Below are 20899 nucleotides of genomic sequence, written 5' to 3' on the forward strand. Positions count from 1 at the left end.
CGTTGGTGATGGAGGCACAGTTTTTCACATGGGAGGCAAAGTTTTCCTCCTAGGGGCACAAACAGGTGGGCAGAGGTAAGAGGTGGAGTTGAAAAGCCATTGTGAATTCTTTCCATAAGGGAGTGGCTTAGCACTCCCTGTTTTAGAGGTGGAAGTACTCCATTGCTTAGATCTCTGCATTCCCTGGGCCTGCTGTCTGGGGGGGTCTGCTTCCCCTAGGTCTAGTCTGAGCTGGCCTAGAGGGGACTGGAAAGGACCAGTGTTTTGAGGGACAATGCCTACTGAATCTTGGAGGTGGGACTTCCAAAAAATCTTTAACTGTCTGCATAGATTTAGCTTTTTCTTCCATCTTTTTTAAAACCTCTGCTTTGGTGTCAAACAGATTGTCTTTGTAAAGTGGTGCGTCCAATAATTTTGATTTGACATGGTCTGTCAAGGTCTGTTCCTTAAACCAATGATGCTTCTAGGGCACCAAACCCACATTGCAGGGTATGCTTAGTAACTTGGCTTGCAGAATGCATAAGCTCCTGTAATTCTTTATTTTCTGCACAGTCTAGAAAGGTAGATCATTTTTGTTTAATAAGTTCCACAGCATGTTGCTGGTATTTCAGCATGTGGAACTGACAATTTAATGCTCTAATGGCAAGAGTTGCAGAAGCGTAAACTTTTTTACCCCATGGGCCTAAAGCTCGGGAATCCCTGTCCGAAGGGATGGGATTCTTAGCTGTGGTTGCTTTTATTCCTTTAGGTCCTTGGGAGTTGACCTCTGGGTCAGCAGTAGGATTTATGAAAAGAAATTTGAGAGAGTCCGGGACTCTAACACCTGTCAGGTTTCCTGGGAGCAGGAGGTAGAGTATTAGGAGTTAAACTGGATTCCATGAAAACATCATCCACAACATCCAGAACAGGAGGAATAGCTAAGGGTCTGTGCTGTGGTAAATCTAAAAATTCCCTGTCTCTCTTTTTGGGCTGAGGATAATCCTGGCATTCCCAATGGGAATGCTCCCTCAAGGTATGCAGGATTTCACCAAAAGAAAAATCCTCTGGAGGAGAGGCAAAAGGAATGGATTCCTCTTCATCTGAATCCTCATAAGCAGATAAGGGCATGTCTTCATAATCAGAAACCTCAAAGTCGCCTGACTCTTGGTCAGATAAAGCTGCTGGGGACAAGTTTATTTTTCTTTTAAAAGGGGTAGGGGCTGGCCTCCCCTAATCAGCATGATAAGGTCTTCCACCATTTTAAGCATTTGAGATTGAGGCATGGAAGCAGGTGCTTGAGCTTGGGTCAGTTTTTTAGGCATAGTTCGTACCCTGGGCCTTAGAAACTCGGTAGTTTTTAGAAAGAACTGAAGACGTGAAAGAAGTCGTTGGTTTGTGTCGAAAATTGGTAGTGCAAAGAACTTCCTCGGAAGCTGGTGCCTGCACAGCAGCTTCGGACCCATCCAAGGCAGAGACATCAGCAGGTTCCGTAGTTAAAGTCTCGCGGCATACCAGACTCCGAGCGGGTCTCGGTAGTGGTCTGCGAAGCGACAGAAGCAGGCATCAGGGGCTGCGAAAGCACCTCACTGAGTACTGGCGACTAGCTTAATGGAAGCATCATTGGCAGTTTTGGACCTGTGCGGTCTTGTCTTTGTCTTTATCCTTAAGTTCTTTCGGAAGATCTGTAATCGGATGGCTTACCGAAACCATTTCGGAATATGGAGAACGAGAGCAAAGTATTTAGCTACGAAAAGGCCCCGACGACACATAGTTCTGGCATTGAACAAAGCACAAAACCAACAGCGAGGAATGTTGTGGTCTGGGCCTAGACAGGTGACACAGTAAGAATGGAAATCTCTGTGTGGTATTTGCTTTTCATAGGTGATACAATTGTTAACTTTTTCTGACATCGGTTAGAGCAAGAAAAAAGGATACCCAACGGGCTACTTAGCTTTAGAAGACCTCAACTTCAATTTCGGAAATGAAAACTCAGGTAGCGGCCGACCGGCACTCATGCGAACTGCTTCTGCTTCGGGCTCCTTGGCAAGAAAGACTGATGTAATGGCATCGGCTGCCTGTTTTTATACCACTGACGACCTGACATCAGTCCTGGAGTGACAGCAACAGATGCAGAAATACTAAGCCTCTGGTATTCGGGCCGACTGACGGCTACCCCTGGCAGGATAACCCAAGTGTGATGACTGCAACAGTGAAACATGAAGAACATGGCAGGGGGCCCAAAACACTGCAGCATATAGGAGAGAAGGACATCTATGGTTATGGTAAGATTTTACACAACTATTCTATCCTTCTATTCATATGCTGCAATATTCATAACACAAGGGAGAATGCTAAAGCTTGAGGTTGGGAGGAGGATTAGCCAATGCTTTTTCAATAAATCCATGCAGGATTGCTCTTGCAAACTCAGCTCTGGACTTAGAGATGGTGTCAAGCTTGCAGTGTTTAGTGAAAATATGGACAGAGGACCATGGAGCTGCCTCCGATATGGAGCCAATGTCCAAACCTTTAAAGAATGCCCCCAAGGAAGAAACTGCTCTAGTATAATGGGCCTTCACAGGGGAAGCAAGGGTCTTACCATTCAACAAGTAACAAAAGTAAATGGCTTTAGAAATCCAGTTGGAAATCATTTGCTTGGAAACTGACTTACCCAGAGCACTTGGGTGGTAAGAGACAAACAGGTGGTCAGATTTGCGAACAAGCTTGGTTTTGGCAAGGTACTATCTGAGCTGCCTGTGCACATCCAAGGTGTGCAACATTCTCTCACTGGGACATTGAGGTGAAAGAAAAAAGGTAAGAAAGTTAATGGACTGATTTAGGGATAAACTCATTAACCACTTTGGACATGAATGATGGGTTAATGTGCAGGGAAACACTATCTCTATGAAAAACAGTGAATGGAGGGACTGGACATCAGGGCCTGTCACTTTCAGACCCTTCTAGCAGAGGTAATGGCCACTAACAAAACAGTCTTCTGATTCTTGGCTGATCCTATTGAATTCTTCAGTAGGACCTTCTGTGGAAGAGGCAAGTGGGGGGGAGTGCATACAGAAACATCCCCTTCCATGAGAAAGACAGAGAATCCACCTTTCACACCAGGGGATGTGGGACCCTGGCACAAAACTTTGGAAGTTGTCTGTTCATGGGGGAGGCAAATAGACCTACCTGTGGCATACCTCAATGATGGATTAGGTCAAGAAACACATCTCTGTGCAACATCCATTCGTGGGATTGGGTCATGGACCTACTTAGAATGCCTGGCACTGTATTCTGGGCTGAGGGAAGATAAACCACCTGATTTGGCTTTGTAAGGCTAATTCACAGGTGAGTAAGGCTAGTGTGTATAGAATGTAAGACTTCGATCCCCCCTGCTTGTTGATGTACCAAAGAGCTGTGGTGTTGTCTGTGAACCACCTCAGTACTCCAGGAACAACGTTGTTTATAAAGATTTGCAGTGCCAAAACCAGTGCCCTCATTCTCCTTTACACTGATGTGTTCCTGGGCCTGCTTGGGAGACGAAACATCTCTGACCCTCCAGCTTGGACAGTTGCACCCCAACCTGTGTCTTAACTCTAGGGAGGGAAGGGATGAATGTAGTGGTAGGCCAAGGTTTCTGTCGACCTGGTGAAAACACCATTCTGATTCCCTTTTTATGCAAGACAGGAGTGGAATCAGGAACTCTAATAGATGTAAGTGTTGCATCCACACAGTTCTTAGATACCAGTGTAACTTCCTCATGTGTAGTCTTGCTAAGGGTATCATGGGGATAATGGATGCCATGGACCCCAAGAGACAAAGTCAGTCCATGGTTGTCAAGGACTGGGGAGGAAGAATGCTCTCAAAATAGGATGTCAGGAACAAAACCTTCTCCATTGGAAAAGCTAGCATTTTGTCTGTCTGTAATTTGCATCCCAGAAAAATGTGATCCTGCGAAGGGATGAGGGAAGACTTCTGGAAGTTTATAGTGAAGCCTAAACTCTGTAGAAGGGCAACAGTGAAGGAAATGCTTCCCTGATGAAGTTCTGGGGACTGAGCCTGAATCAGGAGGTCATCTAGGTAAAAGAAGATTTGAATTCCCCACATTCTGCAAAATGCTTTAACAGGGGTCAGTCACTTTGTGAAAACCCTTTGTGCCATAGAGAGATCAAAGGCAAAGAACAAAATTGAATATGTGAGGAAGCTACAGAAAAACGGAAAAACTTCCTGAACATTGGGTGGATGGGAATGTGAAGATAGAAGTCTTTTATATCCAGAGACACCATGAACCCCTGTGGAAGAATAAGAGGGAGAAGGGAAGGTAGAGTGAACATACAGAAAAAAAGGGGCTTTGAGAAAGGGGGTTTAAATGGGAAAGGTCCAGAATGGGTCTCCAGGGCCATAATTCCTGGGGACCAGGATCTGATAGTTCCCTGAGAGATCAGGTCTGTGATGACCTGAGGAAAAAAGCTCAACTGATCTTTGGGGATGGGGTGGGGGTTGTGGAATCCCTCTGAATGAGGGGAATTTTTCCCAAACCATGAAATATCCTGTTTTGATTATGAAAGTACCCAAGAGTCCCTGTGTAATCAGTTTCCAAGCAGCAAGAGATAGGCTGAGATGATGAGAGAAGGGAGTGGATGGCCATGGTGGCTGGTATTCACAGACTACCTGGCTTGGGTTGGGACTGAAAGAACTGTTTTGAGGAGGCAGGGGTGGAAGAAGTAGACTTAGAAGAAGCTGGTTTTCTAGGTGCCCTCTTACTTTTTGTAAGAAGACGATGACAGTGAAGGTTTTCTAATAAAGGGAGTCTTAACTAGATAATTTCTTTGAAACAGTGGAACTAGAGAAACAAAAATGTGTTTAAGATCCTGTAGTTCCTTTCTTCTCCTAAAGAGACTTGAAGAGTTCCACTTCTGAACTCCCAAACAAGGCCTTATTATCCAAAGGTGCATCCAGTAATTTGACCTTGAAAACTTCAGGCAGAGGCTGCAGCCTAAGCCAAGAGTATCTTCTCAGAACAGACCCAGAAGCAGCTGCCTTGGCAGAGGCATCAGCAGCATCATAACTGCACTTGATGGAGTGCCTAATCACTTGTGCAGAAGAATTAAGAATGATGCTAGCTTTGATTTCAGTGGGGAATCATATATGTCTGCCAGCATTTTCCCTGCATCCACCAGAAGGGCCAGGAAGAACTTTGCCATGTGGGTCTGATAATTTATTGCACGGAAGGCCAAAGTCGCAGAAGCGTATACCTTCTTTCCCAAATGTTCTATGGCCTTACTCTCCTTATCGGAGAGTAACAAGGAAGTGGATGGTAGTAATTTTAAGGTCTTATCCATGGAAACAGAAATGGCAGCTGATCAGCAGCAGGAGCCTTGAAAAGGAACTTGGATTCCGCAGGTACTTTATAGAACCTGTCTGGACATTTGGAGGCAGCCGAGTAAACATCCGGAAAGACAGGCAGGACTGGAGGGATAGCAGAAGGAGAAGGGGGAGTCCATCTACAAGAGGTCATAATATCTCTTTTGAATATCCAAAACTTGGGAGCAGTTCCACTTAATTTTTTTCATTTTGAGAATGGTCTCTCCAAAAGAGATATCCTCCCCAGGAGAATCTGTACCATTAGATTCCTCCTCTGGGGAGGCATATCCAAAGGAGAAACCAAATGGGTGGAGTAGGCTAATAACTCTTCTCCAGAGGAATCCTCCTTCTCTGATGAAGTCTCCACAGTTGACCTTTTGAAGGATGTGGAAGGAGAAAAGGGCTGCAGAGGAGCAGAAGATGGGGGGTCGGCGAAGGGCCATAAAGGCATTAAAGAGGCTTTGAGAAAAAGCTTCTCAATCAGGGGGCTGTTGAGGGGTAGCAGGAGATGCATGTTCAGTTTTAGCCTTCTTCTTTTTAGGGGCTTCTACACAATGAAATGTGGAAGGACTGGATGTTGGCCTACATTCAATGATATCGGAAAGCACATCTTCATGCACCGTAATTTGTGTGATGCCACGAGGGCGCTCGGGTGTAATGAACCTGGGTTCCCCACTTGTCACCCTGATCGGATGCCTGCCCTTCCCTCGCTGACATGCCAGTGGACTCTTCCTGGGCCTCCACTGTGGTACCTGCCGAAGGCACATCCACCACAATCTCTGGGCCTAAACTGGCCTCAGGAGCAAGAAGAAAGGGTACAGTTGAAGGTTCAGGCAGTGATTTTTTAGCCTTAAGTACAGGATGATCCGAATGTCCTGACATCACATCCATTTTGTGTGCAAGGCGCTTAAGTTGATGTTTATCTAACTATAATTATAGAGAGGCTATCCAACTCCTGAGGGTCTTAGGGACAAAGGATTTGCAAATAGGACACAGTGTGGTTGTGGTCTGGGCCTAGACAAAAAAAGGCAAAGATCATGGGAGTCTTTGTGTGTAATCTGCCTTCCACACTGACACTTGTCCTTCCTAGTTGACATGAACCCAACAAACAAGCAGCAGCAAAAATTAAGAAAAAAAAAAAAACAATGGGGATTTTGCTCTGGTGAGCGAACGTCTGGAGCAAGCAACTGGACAGGAGGCAGAAAAGTTCTGAGGTAGGTGCATGCCGACGTCCGCTATATACCCAATGTCTCTTTATGGCCAACTTACACGTTGTGTGGTGTAGCGTAGCACATACCTTGCAGTAGCATTAAGGCTATTAGATACTGGCCGGATGTACAAGTCGGCCGGAGGCAGATTCCCTTATGTTATGAATACTGCAGCATATGAACAGAAGGACATCTTCTGATTATGCCATCAAGCATTAATACAACAGAAGCAGCAGCATTTCTCGAGATTGCATTTGCGCATTCAAGCATACCTCTGAAAGCTTATTTTGAAACCTCAGTCAAATTAGAAACAATTTCATGAGACCTTTGCTCTGCAGGTTATGATGCAGCAAAATCATCCAAACTATATGCACATGTAAAACAAATTTCCTCATATAGTCTTGATAATTTAACATTCTAAAGGCTAGAGTACTAGAAAGAGAACTCCTTTTGTCCTGAAGATCTAACCATTTACTCTCTCTATCAAGGAGCAATGGATAAGATGGAAGACAGAGACTTTTTCTATGTGCAGGCAGCAAGGAGACCACAACTGGGTCAGCAGTCAAAGGAGAAGAGACAGAACATACCCAAGGAGACCAAATTTTTCTGTGAGCCTTTTTAGGGACTGCTGGAATGGATTCTGTTGAACATTTGTTTGGACTTGTGCTCTGGTTCATCTTCCAAAGAATCAGACTGGACTAAGTGTCAACCAGGAATTCACTATCATTCTTACCAGATTCCTCCTCATTCTCTGAAATGACAGAACGGTCTCTAGCGAAAGTAGCACTAGAGTCAGGTATGGGAATGCAACCACCAGAATTAGCGGTCTACAGAAAACTCTTAGCCAAGGAAACCACATCAACCTTATAAACAAGTATAACCTGATTATTAGCTGTATGACAGCCTAATAAATACCTATGAACCTAACAATCACAAGGGCTCTTTTAAGCCTAGCCATGCATCCCAAATATCTGACAAGTTCTGGAGATGAAACATTTACAAGCAGGGATCTAGGAGACGAACCATTTATAGGCTGCCTGTGTCCATTAGACACATAGGTGCCAAACCAAGGATGAATTTCCTATTCCCCAACCAATTGCCCAAGTCAAACTTGAATTTGGTTAGGGAGGAATTCTGCTTTACATGGATGGGGAGCATGTTCCAGATAAGGGGTAGTCTCTGGGATACATACCAGTCTCTCCATCAGGTCCTATTTATATCATAGTCGAGGTTTAAGACTTTAGAACGGGTAATTCTGGTGCTTTGTTTTGCAGATATGCAGGAGGTCCACCAGAGTGAGGTCTGACAATGCCTTGTATGTCAGGCATAGAACTCCCATCAACAGCCTGTAGGAGACAGAATACAGGGATAGGGCCTTGAGGCGGGCTCTACAGGGCATATTACTTATGCCCTGTATTCTTTAACTGGGGATTGGCTTAGTGATGAAGCTATTGTTTCTTTTTCACATGAACTTCATAACTAGATAAAATATCTGAAGACAGAATATTATGTTTGGCAAGCTGTTACCCAGGACTGCTTTGGCATCTAAAGGATTTGGTACTCCCATACCTGCACTGGGTACTGGAATAGCCCTGGAAGATGTGTCTAAAATCTGGCAAAGCTACACTAGAGGGAAGCAGAGCAAATGGTAACTGGTCTGCAGGCCAAGCAGTGGCCCCAACAGAAGTGTAGGCTGAGGCACATTTGTTTTCCTTTTTCAGTGAAACTGGATTTGATGGGAGGATACCAGACTTAGGATCCACTGAGTCAGGGAAGAGAACACCAGCCAGAATAAACTGACAGTACTAGATAATGCATCACAATAAGCAGTTAAAGTATCTAGTAATGAGTATGTCCCCACACAACTAAATTCTTCCAAAGTGTGATATCACAGCAAAGCAGTGTGAAATGCGTTCATAATTATTTACAACTAATAGAAATTAAAGAATTTCCAGCACACAAAGTCCAAACACCAGAGCAATCACTGTGCCAAACCAGAGTTAAAAGTAACACCACTTACTTTAACCATGTTAAACTGCCATACAATAATGCTGAATAGCAATTTAAGCTGTATGTTCTTGTCAGAGACAGCAGAATCGTCAAAGTACATTGAAATAACTTCATTTGCAGTAAAATTACATTCTGCTATCAAAAATACATAGAACAGAGCCAAACATACAGTAAATAATGTACAAATGCTGAAATAATCCAAGTTCTTCAAAATTTTCTATTCAAAAGATGAAAATAAAGCAGAGTAACAGTAAAGACAGACACAATTAATTTGTACTTCTGAGTGTATAAGACAACCCTTACTGTCCAAAAGGAAAAATATACATTGCACTTCTGTGATGATACTGAAATTTTCCTCAAAAACAGTAAAAAAACAAGTATTTGCCAAACATAGAAGCCAAATAAAAGCTGCTAAAAGAAGAAATTTCCACAGGAATTACTGTAAACACCGACAGAAACAACATATTAAAATATATATTTTTAAATAAACATAAAAACAGAAAAAAAAATTATAAAACTAGTAATAAAATGAAAAGAAAGGGTTCTCCAAATGGGACTTATCTAAGCAATAAGGTGGAAAAATTAGCGCTGGGTTTTGCAGTCAGAGGACTTTCTTCTCTGAATGGCATAAAAAGACTAAACACTCGCTTCCTGTGACAGATAAAAGCTTCCATCTCAGGATATGCTCAGCCAATCAGCTGTAATATGAACAGAGAGGGATGGGAGACTGAGCTTTCGAAAGCTGGCAAGTACTGGGTTACCTTAGCAGGTAACCCAAAGTGCCACAAAATGCTACTGAGGCAGTGGGAATGATGGACATCTAACTACTAAACTTTGCACTGAAGGTGTTTACTTACACCAACCAACTTACTGAAATATAATGGAAAAGACCATAAACAAAAGCAAGACATTTACTATGGGGGTTTTAACATGAAGCTAGTAGGTCTAACTGGAACTAAAATTCTGAGATACTTCTTAGTGGCTTACTCAGATTGATCTCAACTCCTACCAAACAGAACTTAACAATGAAATACTGCTAATTAGGCTTACCAATCACTAGCATTCCAAATAAATTTTACAATACTATCTGCCTATAAATTCAGTCAATGACCACAATATTATCATGACACCATCTCATTTACAGCACTAAAACTTGTCTTACATCACCGCATTTTGCACGTGTAGCCAGGAAAAGGTTAAGGCAAATAACCAAAAGACATCCCTAAGGCCACACATATGATACCACACTAGGACTCTGCAATCTCCTTTCATGCAATGGCAAACGTTTTGGGTCAGGACCAGACTCTCTGCATCTGAGATTGAGGACAAGTGGCAGCTGATAAGTGTGCTCCAAAACAGACAATTGTACTAATAATGCACTTTCAACTTGATCTGAATACCATGAGTTTTAACCTCTCAAGGGTCTTAATGTAAGCATGACATTGAAGAAGATAAAAAGGCCCAGGTTCAGCATCAGAATTGTTTGAGGCTTGGGAGGAAATTCTAGCAGCAAGAGCCTTCCATATAGTAGAACCAGACAGACACTAGCCCTGAATGGGTGTTGGTAATTTTGATGGCACCAACCAGAAATCCTTTTCCATTTTCTAATACATGATCTTCTAGTAGCAGGCTTCCTTACCTCCATTAATACATGCTGCACATTCTTAGATAAAAGGTGACTCCAGCTACCTTAGATTCTGGGCAGACTCAAAGAAGGATGTTCTTCAGTATTATTAAACCGAATGATACACTGCCCCTGGAGAAGAGATCTAATTTGTAACAAGTAACAAAGGTATGAGGGGTAGCCCAAGTTGCTGCTGCACAAATGCCATCCATAGAGGCTCTACACTGGAAAACAGATGATGTTGCCACTGCTCTAGTAGAATGAGCTCAAAGATTTTGGCAAGGCCATGCTCAAACAATCATAAATGAAAACAAATACAACTGGTAAGCCATCAGGATAAGGTTACTTTGGTGACTGGTTTGCCCAATTTAACATCGGAGAAGGAAACAAATAATTGGTTAGATTTCCTGTTATGTTTGGTTCTACATAGGTAGAAATGCAATTGTCTGTACACATCTAATACATGTAGCATGTATTCACCTTTGTTCTCAAATTTTGGAAAAACTACTAGTAAACTGATGGACTGATTGATATTTGTTTCTGATACCACCTTTGGTAAAAAAGATGGATTAGTACGGAGAGATACTCTGTCTTTGTGGAAAATGAAACATGATGGACTGGAAGATAAGGCTCGAATTTTCAAAATTCTTATTGCAGGAGATATGGCTACCAAAAAGATAGTCTTCTAAGAAAGGAATATGAGATGGCACTTAGCTGATGATTCATAAGGGGGTGTACAACAGCCTGCAGCACCAAATTTAGGTGCCAAGGGAGAGTAGGGTCTTTATAAGGGGGCTTTAAAAGGAGAGTTAATCTGAAAAATGGCTTTGCAGAGTTGAAGTGAAGCAACTGAAGAACCCTAGAAACCAATGTGAAAATTGGATACTGCTGACAAACAGTCAAAGACAATGACCTTTCTTTGAAAACTGGGCTAAAAAAACATGAATATCATGAACTGGAGCAGAGAAGGGATCAATGTTATTCTGTACTGCCTAGTGACTGAATCTTCTCAACTTACTGGACTACAGCTTAAGCATAGATGGTTTATGAGCAGACAGGAGTATGCGTCAGACTGCAGTGGACAGCATAGGTTGTCTGGCTATTAATGGAATTGGAGAAGCCAGGCTGTCAGCCTGAGATTGGGTATATATCTGGGTGAATCTTGCCCATCGGGTGAGACAAGAAATCTGGTGTTGGATCCAGAATCCACGGTTGGTGAAGTAAGATCAGAGGAAGGGGAACCAAATCTGTCAAGCCCAATATGGTGCAATGAGGACTACTTTCAACCTGGCTGCTTTCTGCAAAACTCTTAGGATTAATGAAGTCAGGGGAAAGGCATAAAGGAGACCGGGAGGGGGCAATCGTGGAGTACAGCATCCCTTGGTGACTCTCCTTGTGGAAAGATGAGGGAGAAGCAGATGTTGCACTTGTTGTTTAGGGGAGAGGTGAAAAAAAATCACAGCAAGGCTAACCACATTTATGGAATATCCTGTCACATTCTGACTGAGGGGCCATTAGTGGGGTAGAAGAATGCACCAGCTAAGCTTTCTGCCATCACATTAGACTTCCCTGGAATATGCGATGCATTGAGAAAATAGTTGGATGAGATTGCCTACTGTCGCACACTGACAGCTTCTCAATACAAGGGGTAGGATCTGGCTCCTCCTTTTTTGTTGATATACCAGACTACTGACATGTTGTCGGACTGAACTGCAATCATTCCTAAGGGAAGAGCATCTTGGAAAGCCTGCAATGCTAAAAGGATTGCTCTCATCTCTAGGACATTGATACGCAAAAGTTGGCCTCTGTAGCGGATCAAGTGCCTTGGACTGCTTTGCTCTGAAAATGCCCTCCTGCCCACCCTAGCTGGGAAGCACCCGTGGTCACTGTGGTCTTGGGCAGCGAAAGAAAAAACTGGTGACCTTGTAGTATCCAATATGACTGAACCCTCCATTTGAGATCTTTTTTTGCAAATACTGGTGATCGTTATTTGAGTTGACATTGGTTGGTGAAGGACAGACCATTGTGCCAATAACAGTCACTGCACAATTCTCATATGAAATCTGGCCAGTAGAACTAGTACTGTTGCTGCCATGGACGCTAAAGTCTGCAGAACCAGCGGAGTGGAAATTTTGCTGCTATTGATTATTCTTGTGACATGATTGTCTCCACTCTTGAAGAGGGAGTAAGGCTATTTTCTCCGAGAAATGCTCCTATAAAGTTTAAATTTTGAGTGGGTTCTAGATAGGAGTTTTCATAGTTTACAGTTATCTCTAGATGTAAAACAAGTCTGTAGAACATTGTCTCTTGTCTTCAATAGTTGATGCCTGGTCGGGGCAGAAATGAGACAGTCATCTAGATATGGAAACACCTGGAATCCATGAAGTCTCGAATGAGCTGCCACTACTGCCATGCACTTGGTAAACTTGTTTTGAACTTGTTTCAAACTGATTTGTTCAAGTTGCTGAGATCCAAGATTGGTCTCCAGTCCCCAATTTTCTTTGGCACTACAAAGAATCTTGAGTAAGTTCCGGATCCTCTCTTGTCTGGTGGGACTTCTGGGATGGCTTGCTTTTCTAGCAGTTTTGTACATAAATAGGTGAATGGGTGGAACATTGGGAAGTTTTCTGTATTGGGGAGGAGGAAGGGAAACGGGTATAATTCCTCTGGAAATGATCCACTGCACCCAGGTATGTGATGTTATTTCCAACCAGGCTCTCTCCAATGTAGGAACAGTCAACCCACAATTCTCTCCATAGGAGGGCAATCAGACCTCTGTTCAAGAGCATTGGAAGGGCCTGCCATAGAAAGATTCTCTGGACCCTTGGCTCCATGGGCCTCCTCTGCCATGAGGATAGTGTCTTCCATTGGAGTTCACCCCTCTGTCCCTGGGGGAACCATTTCTACGTGTGTCTTGAAGAACCCCTTGGGATTTTCTGAATCATATTTTTCCACTGATTCTTAGAGAAGAATCTCTGGGGAGTGAAGAAACGTACGCCCACTACAGATAGGGTCTTCACATCTTTCTCACACCTGGACAATGCGTCTCTTACTTCAGGGCTGAATAAGGACATGCCATCAAATGAAGCATTGATGAATGGAGACTTGAAAGGCTCCACAAAGTCACACAATCGCATCCAGACATGCCTCCTGATAGCAATTCCTGAACTCGCTGCTCTACTCATTCCTTCAGCTACATGTGAAAAGAGCCTCATTGAAAAGTTAGAAATAGACTGAAGGGTAGCAAACTGGGAAGTAACAGAGGCTCATACTTCCTCAGATATGGATCCTGAGAAGGTATCTGAAAGCTCTTTAATCAGATCCTTCTATAACCTAGTGAAGTGTGCCAGGTAGTTCAGGGACCATAAGGACAAGGTTGCTGAAGCACAGACAAGCTTCTCGAATGTATCCATTGCCTGAGATTCCTTCTTTGGGGGAATGGATAGAGGAACTTTCCTTAGCTAGTTCTTGTTTGTGGCTGCTGCCACACCCATGGCATCCACAGGCACATCTTTTGTCCAAAACTGTTTGTCCTCAGGAGCGGTAATAATTTTGTCTGGTCTCTGGAGCATTTGGCTCAATGGTGTCGAGGGCTTTCCACGCCTGTCGAGAGATCAACTCAATGAGCTTGTTGACAGGCAGAGTCACCCAGAGAGTAGAAGGGTGGGTATCAAAAGCCTCCAGGTACCCGGACTCCTCAGATGAAGGATTGTTGGGCTTCCAGTCACCTCTCTGTTTTAGAATTTCCAGGATGTCTCCAAAGGAGGTGACCTTTGGGACCCTTCACCTCATCGAAGTCTGTCTCTTCGGTGACTGATTCTTCCGTGGAATCCAAATGCTTCCTCTTGCACCAACTTCTTCTTGGGGACCTCCTCAGTGGGATGCTCTAGGGAGGTGCAAGAAGAAATAGTAACACCCTGCTGGGAAGCCTAGAATTTCAGTACTTGCTGTACCTGTGGAGAAAATGGTTGCGATTTTGGGTGCAGAGATGACATGGTTGGGGGCTGAAGATACAAGGCGGTAGGGACCATCTGAGCTGCTGAAGCAGATATCCCCCCCCCCAAACCTCAAAGGCTGACCTCCCTTGAGGGGGACAGAACTCTGAATCAGAAAGGGCGAGCCTCTGGATCCTAGCCCCCCCTTCTCTGAGGAAAATTCTCCAGAGGCAGAAGTCAGAGCCAAACTAACTTGAGCCGAAGCCCCCAGGTGCAGGGATGGCTCCTAAACTTCGGAGTCAATCACAATACCTCAAAACAGACTAGGCAGCTATGGCTCCAAGAGGTCTCTGCTCCACGTTCTTTGGTTCAGTTGCAGCTGAACGGATCTGATGACAGAGGTATCTTCGGATCCGAAGCAGATGGAGCTGGGCGGCTTGGATCCAAGAACTCTGAAGCTTCCAAAAAAGTCAGAGGAGGATGTAAAGGAGGGGTAGTCAATATTCGGAACTACTAACCCAAAAGAGTAGGAGCAGAGGAAACCCCTGGCATACTCTGCACCCACAGAATCTTTTTCACCAGCCTCTCTATGTCCTGTTTGGTCAAACTCCTAGATGAACAGGTAGACATCAGAGAAGGTGACTTTGGTCTTTCCAGAAAGGGAGAAGGCACTCTTAATGGAACCGGGTCAAGTGATGGTGAGCATTAGGTCCTTGGTAAAGCAGGTAGGCTTGAAGTCAAATCAATTAGTGTCTGATCCAGTGAAGATTTGGTCTTGTCTGAAGTTGGATCCAAGGAAGTGGATGGATCCATACATTTCTTTGTCCTTACTTTCAGATCCGAGGAGGTTGTACAATCTAAAAGCTTGGATCTTTTAACTGACAGATCCGTTTGAGAAGTCTGAGCCGAAAGAAACTTCCTCTTTGATTTTTCAGAAGTTGATGAACAGGAGAAAGGGGTAGATGATGTTGACTTGCCCTTTTTTTGTTTATCAGATGGGGAAGCTCCAGATAATGCCTCACTGAATGCTGATGGAGGAAGACCTTTTAGAATAAATTTATTTTTTGCATTCAACAAGAGCTCAATAGCTGAATGTGTGGCATATAAATAGAGCAATCTTCTTGGAGATGATGGGGTCCCAAACCATAGAAACACAAGGTATGTGAATCAGAATAAGGCATTTTCCTCTGACACTTTCCACAGTTTTTGAAGTCAGATGGTCCTTTTTCTTTTTCTGCCATACTATAAGACAGAAAATATTAAGCAAAAAAAAAAATTAAGGATAGAAAGATTTTTTTTTTTAAGAAAAAAGGAAGTTAAAAGGGGGGATACCAACAATGGTAATAGGGGAATACATTAAGTGTAAAGGGAAGGAATACTAATGATAGTACTCAGGTACTTTCATACAAAAAGAAGAGGGAAATAACAGCAAGAAAGCAATTGCTATGCAAGGGATATGAGCTAAGCTAGAAAGATAAACAGAGAAAAGGCACAAAACTATTCAAGAGAGAAAAGAAGTTCTAAATTCAATTAAATACACTTACCTGCTCGAGAGCAACTGGTCACCAGGTCTAATGCGTATAGGGGCAAATGAGATCTGAGGTACTTAGGAAGGGTGCATTATGGGTAAGGGAGAAGCTCAAGAGTGTTTTTGTAACCACGAGTTATTGCAACTACCAAGTTGGATCTGCGAGATTGGATCCGAACACATAAGTTGAGGACAGAATGAAAATTGACATCAGAGCCTAAATGTTCACAAAAACCAAAGTTTTTCCTTGAACATTTCACATCAGAATGCAGCACTTCAAAACCTAATGCTTAAGTTGGGGTCCACCCAAACTACTGTACAGCAAATACAATAATCCTAAACCAAACACAGGACAAAATATAACTATTGAATTGTTCACTGCAATAACACATTTAAAGCTGAATACAACATAAAATTATTTCCAAGTACGTGCATTTCTTACAGCTCACTCACACAGTGATAAAGGAAAAACAAGTCAAACAAACTATATGACATCAGTCTCTCAAACTATTCTGCAGTTCATGCTGACAGGTAGTAAGATGTGAAGCAAATCAGAGAACATTCATTTACTACACAGTCTACTATAGTTAAATAATGACAAAAAGCAGTCACAGTGTCATTAAATTAGTGCCCCATGTATTAATTACAGACACTTTGTCAACTGGCATTCAGCCTATGACAGTCACAGCCTCCAATTTGGTCAGGTCACAGACGACTTGGACCACTTGGCCATGCAGTCTGTGACTCTGAATTGAAATCATTACACACTTCATAAAGAATGCAATGCTAAACTTGATCATAAGATCATAGGAGATTACTAGGCTAATGGCCTGGGGTCCTTACAAGCCTAGCCAAGAGTTTATCCCAAAGAAAAAAAAAAAGAAACCTCAGTCAGCACCTGTCACCCCTGTCAATGAGGGACAAAGGTGGAACCCCTGGGACAAATTTATGGTTTCCCATCCACTCATCAAGACTGCGTTTGAAGAGGGTTAGTGAGGTACTCTCTTTGATATGTATGGGAAGTCTATTCCAAAGATGGGGCAACCTCTGGGAGATGAACATGTCTCTCCAGCAGGTTTTGTTGATGTTGCATATTAGATTTAGGCCCATCGAGCAGGTAATGTGCAAGGAGTTAGACTTACGGATATGGAGTATCTCTAGTAGGGCAGGGTCTGACATTGAATTGTAGGTGGGACACAGATCACCTCTGAGCAATATGTATGATACAGAGTAGAGTGATAAGTGATTTAAGCCTGTCCACATAGGATAGGTGTGGGAGCTATGGATTCTCTTTGTGAGGTATTTCTGTGGTCTTTGGTCAGGTACATAACCAAATGGGGCACTATACTCAATTATAGGTCTAATAAAGGAGGAGTACAGAGAGGTAGTAACCTCCTTTTTTTCTGGATGCAATCCTTTTATTTATGAGATGAACCAAGTAAAAGGCTTTTCTGACCACCGCTGCCACATGATGGTCGAATGTGAGACTGTTGTCAGCCTGAGTACTAAGGTCTCTCACCACAAGCTGTGTGCTTAGGGGGTTGCCGTTGATGTGGTTATCGGTAGGGGCTGTGTTTTTGCACAATGGTATGATAATACATTTTTTTTGCATTTAACTTAAGGCCATGACTTTGGCACCAGTCATTTGTAGCTGTGAGACACTCCTGCAGTATGTTAACATTAATTGGGGAGTCGATGACAACACCCAACTTACAGTCATCCACAAACTTGGTTAGCCACAGTCCCTTTTGTCTTTGCCTGGACCACTGAGAAGTATATGCCAAACAGTAGGGATCCCAGGACAGATTCCTGGGGAACACTACTAATGACAGGTCTGCTGTCAGAGGTGGCAGCACCTATTTTGACCTTGTAGGTCCTAACTGTGAGCCAGTTGGCCACCCATCTGACTAGACTGGCATTAACACCAAGTTGTGTTAGTTTTTCAACGATGACGGAGTGGGGGATTGTGTCAGAGGCCTTGGCCAGGCCAGGACACTTTCCCTCATCCAGGACCTTGGTGACAGTCTCAAAGAAGTCAATTAGGTTCAATAGGCAAGATCTATCCCTGACAAATCTGAACTGGGTGGGGTCCAGTGATTGGAGATTGCGTATGTCCTTGTTTATGAGATCCTTAATAATATGATCCATGACTTTACAGATCAGACTTGTCAAGCTGATGGGGCAATAGTTTCCAGGGTCAGTAGTGGCACAACCTTTGTGCAGAGGGATGACAATGGCAATTCTCCACTCTGCTGGAATGTAGCCTATAGTTAGGCTGTGGTTGAATACGGTGCTCAGTGGTGAAGCTAGTTCTTGGTGGAGATGGTGCAGAATACAGCCTGGGATAGTATCAGATCCCATGGAAGCTGTGTTCTTTGCCTTGGATAGGGCCTTTAACACTTGCTCTACAGAGATGTGAGGTGTGGGACAAGCATTGGGGATGTCGGACTGGGCCTTTGGGGGGGGCGATAAGGGGGTGAAGTTTGCACTGAACCTATCAGCCAGCAGGTTGGCTAAGTCAGCAGGATCAGCGTAAGTGGTATCATTAAGTAATAGTTCAGAACAAACTTGGGCTTTGCCATGGAGGTTCCTAACGTAACTGAAGAAGGACATGTGATTTCCTTTTGTTTTGGAGGTTAGTTTCAACTCATAATTGGCTTTGGAGGTTTTCACTAGTGATCTAATTTGCTTGTTGAGGCAGAGGAGGGAGTTGTTCTGATTTGGAATTTGTGGGGGTGGGGGATTCAAAGGGTAGTAGTAAATAAAGGCAACAAAATAACAGTTCAGTTCCAATAAACAAAGGAAAATTTCAGGCACCATAATCCCACTGTTCCTCAGAGGCAAAACTCTGATAATCAGAGTGCAGTGATTCTATTCTGGGTGCATGCTGTTGACCCCTTTATAAACTTCCCTTAGTCCGAATAAATGTCGGACTTAATTCTCGGTTGTAATACAAATGAGGAGAACAGAAGTAACTCAATCTAATTGCACAAGTTTTAAAACAGGTACACAGTGTTTGTCAGCAAGCAAATGCAATTTTTAATGAGTACAATAATAGACCCCAGCTTGTTAATAAAAGCACCATTCAATCAGAGAAGCACCCCAACTCCCTGAATTCTTATTGACACTAATCTAAATTAAAGTCTTCACCACATGACAACTTACCTGATACTGGGCCATCAGTGCTAGTGGGTTACTCTGACTGTTATCCAATGTCAAAACGTCAAATATTCCAACACCATTCACCCGTAATCTAAAGAAAAATAACCTAGTAAGTGTTTCCACAAAAGTATAAATAATTAATAACTGCATTAAAAGGACCTAAAATTATTTAAGATGTTTCTTACTACTGGATTTACAATGGCTAAAAAAAGCTTCAATTTAAAATGAATCAGTATTTTAAACTTCGCTTTATTACTAAACAAAGCTATAGAAGGCTTGTACAACAAAAAGATATTCAGGAGTCTCATTCAGTAGCTGTTTCCATTTCCTATTGTAGATTTTAAAGCAATCTGTCTTAGGGAATGAGCTTTGTCATTTGATAAGCATTAGGATACCAAGCATTATAAAAAAGAAGTTATGCACTCACCATAACGTTCCATCTGTGTTGCCCATTTTTATTCTTTCTCAACTGATGAGTTTGGATCCGAACCATCAGATCCAACTAAGCCATTGCAAAACCTTGTGGCATTTTAGAACTTTCAAGCTTCTTCCTTACCCAGAATACACCAACCCCAATTACCTCAGATCGTTTTTGATGGCTATAGCACAAAGAAATAATTCTTATACAAAAAGAAAAATGCTAGACAAAGCCATATCTGGAGCTTTATCGTACTTGGTGTATACAAATGTTTTCATATCCACTCACTCTTTCAGAAAAAAATATAAGGAAGGGGGTTGGTGGGTGGGGAGTTGAAGAAAGAAAATGGACAACACAGACGGAATGTTATGGTGAGTACATAACTTATCTGATGCCAATTTTCATTCTGTCCTCAACTCATGGGACAGAGTCCCCAGCTACCTAAATCCTAGGGTGGACTCAAGGAATGGTATTCCTAAGCGCCATTCAGCCAAATGATGCTCTGCTTCTGGATAGCACATCCAACGTGTAATGAGTGATCAAAGTATGGGTGGAAGCCCAAGTTGCTGCTCCACATACTTCATCAGTGGAAGCTTTTGAAAGAAAAACTGAAGAAGTTGCTATGGACCCTAGTTGAATGAGCATGTACTTGCTTAGGTAAAGGGATACCCAAATTGTTGTAAACAAAGGAGATGCAGCCAGTAAGCCATCTGGCTAGAGTGTCTTGGACACTGGTTTACCCAGTTTCACATCAGCAAATGAAACAAATAACTGATTTGTAGTTCTGATGTCCTCTGTTCTATGTAAATAGAAATGCAGTTGCCTATGACAGCCAATAAATGTAATAAATATTTGTCTTTGCTTGAATAATTTGGAAAGAAAACTAGTAAACTGATGGACTGGTTAATATTAGATTCTTATACTAATTTGGGCATAAAGGATGCATTAGTTCACAATGTAACTCGATCTTTATGAAAAATTAGATAAGGGAGCTTCACAGATTAGGCCTGAATTTCAGAAACTTGTCTGGCTGAAGTAATGGCCACCAAAAACAAAGTTTTCCAAGAAAGAAATTTAAGATCACAGTCATGTGCAGATTTCAAAGGGTGGATGGGCCAAGGCTTCTAGTACCAGATTTAGAGCCCAGGAGGAGCAAGATCTTTAAATGGAGGTCTTAACAGAAGTGTGCCTCAAAAAAAGGTTTTACAAAGTTTATGAAAAGTGAGTGGGGAACCATCAAATCCAACACGGAAATTAGAAATTGCTGCCAACTGAACTTTAACTGTTGAAGAACCTGCTCCTTGATTATAAAGTAACGTCAAGAATTCAAGAATGCTATGAATCGGGGGAGAAAGGGTTTCAACATGATTTTGAAGCACCCAGTGTACAAATCTTTTCCATTTACTACCATAAAGTTTCCTTGTAGATGGTTTAAGGGAAGATAAAATCTGGCAGACAGGAGACGAGAGCATAGGCTGTCTGGCTACTACTGGAAATGGAGAAACCAAGCTGTCAGCTTGAGATTGGGGAGGTCCGAATGTATCTTACCTGTTGGGTAAGACAGCAGATCTGGAGTTGGGTTCAGAATCCAGGATTGATGAATTAAATAAGGGAAACCATACCTGCCGAGACCAATAAGGTGCAATGAGGATGACTTTGCTCTTCAACATGGCAGCT

General features: G+C 42.8%; 1 protein-coding gene across 1 annotated transcript in view; it reads right to left on the reverse strand.

Moving 5' to 3' along the window:
- The window catches only part of PAN3 (poly(A) specific ribonuclease subunit PAN3), a 2193201-nt gene that overhangs the window by 752619 nt on the left and 1419683 nt on the right, over window positions 1-20899 (reverse strand). Inside the window, exon 13 of the mRNA XM_044073269.1 lies at window positions 18808-18895. Coding sequence (XP_043929204.1) covers window positions 18808-18895 — 88 coding nt within the window. The remainder of the gene's footprint in view (window positions 1-18807; window positions 18896-20899) is intronic.

Source organism: Protopterus annectens, chromosome 5.part1 (assembly GCF_019279795.1).
Source record: "Protopterus annectens isolate FY-2018-M chromosome 5.part1, PAN1.0, whole genome shotgun sequence".
NCBI classification, from domain to species: Eukaryota; Metazoa; Chordata; order Ceratodontiformes; family Protopteridae; genus Protopterus; species Protopterus annectens.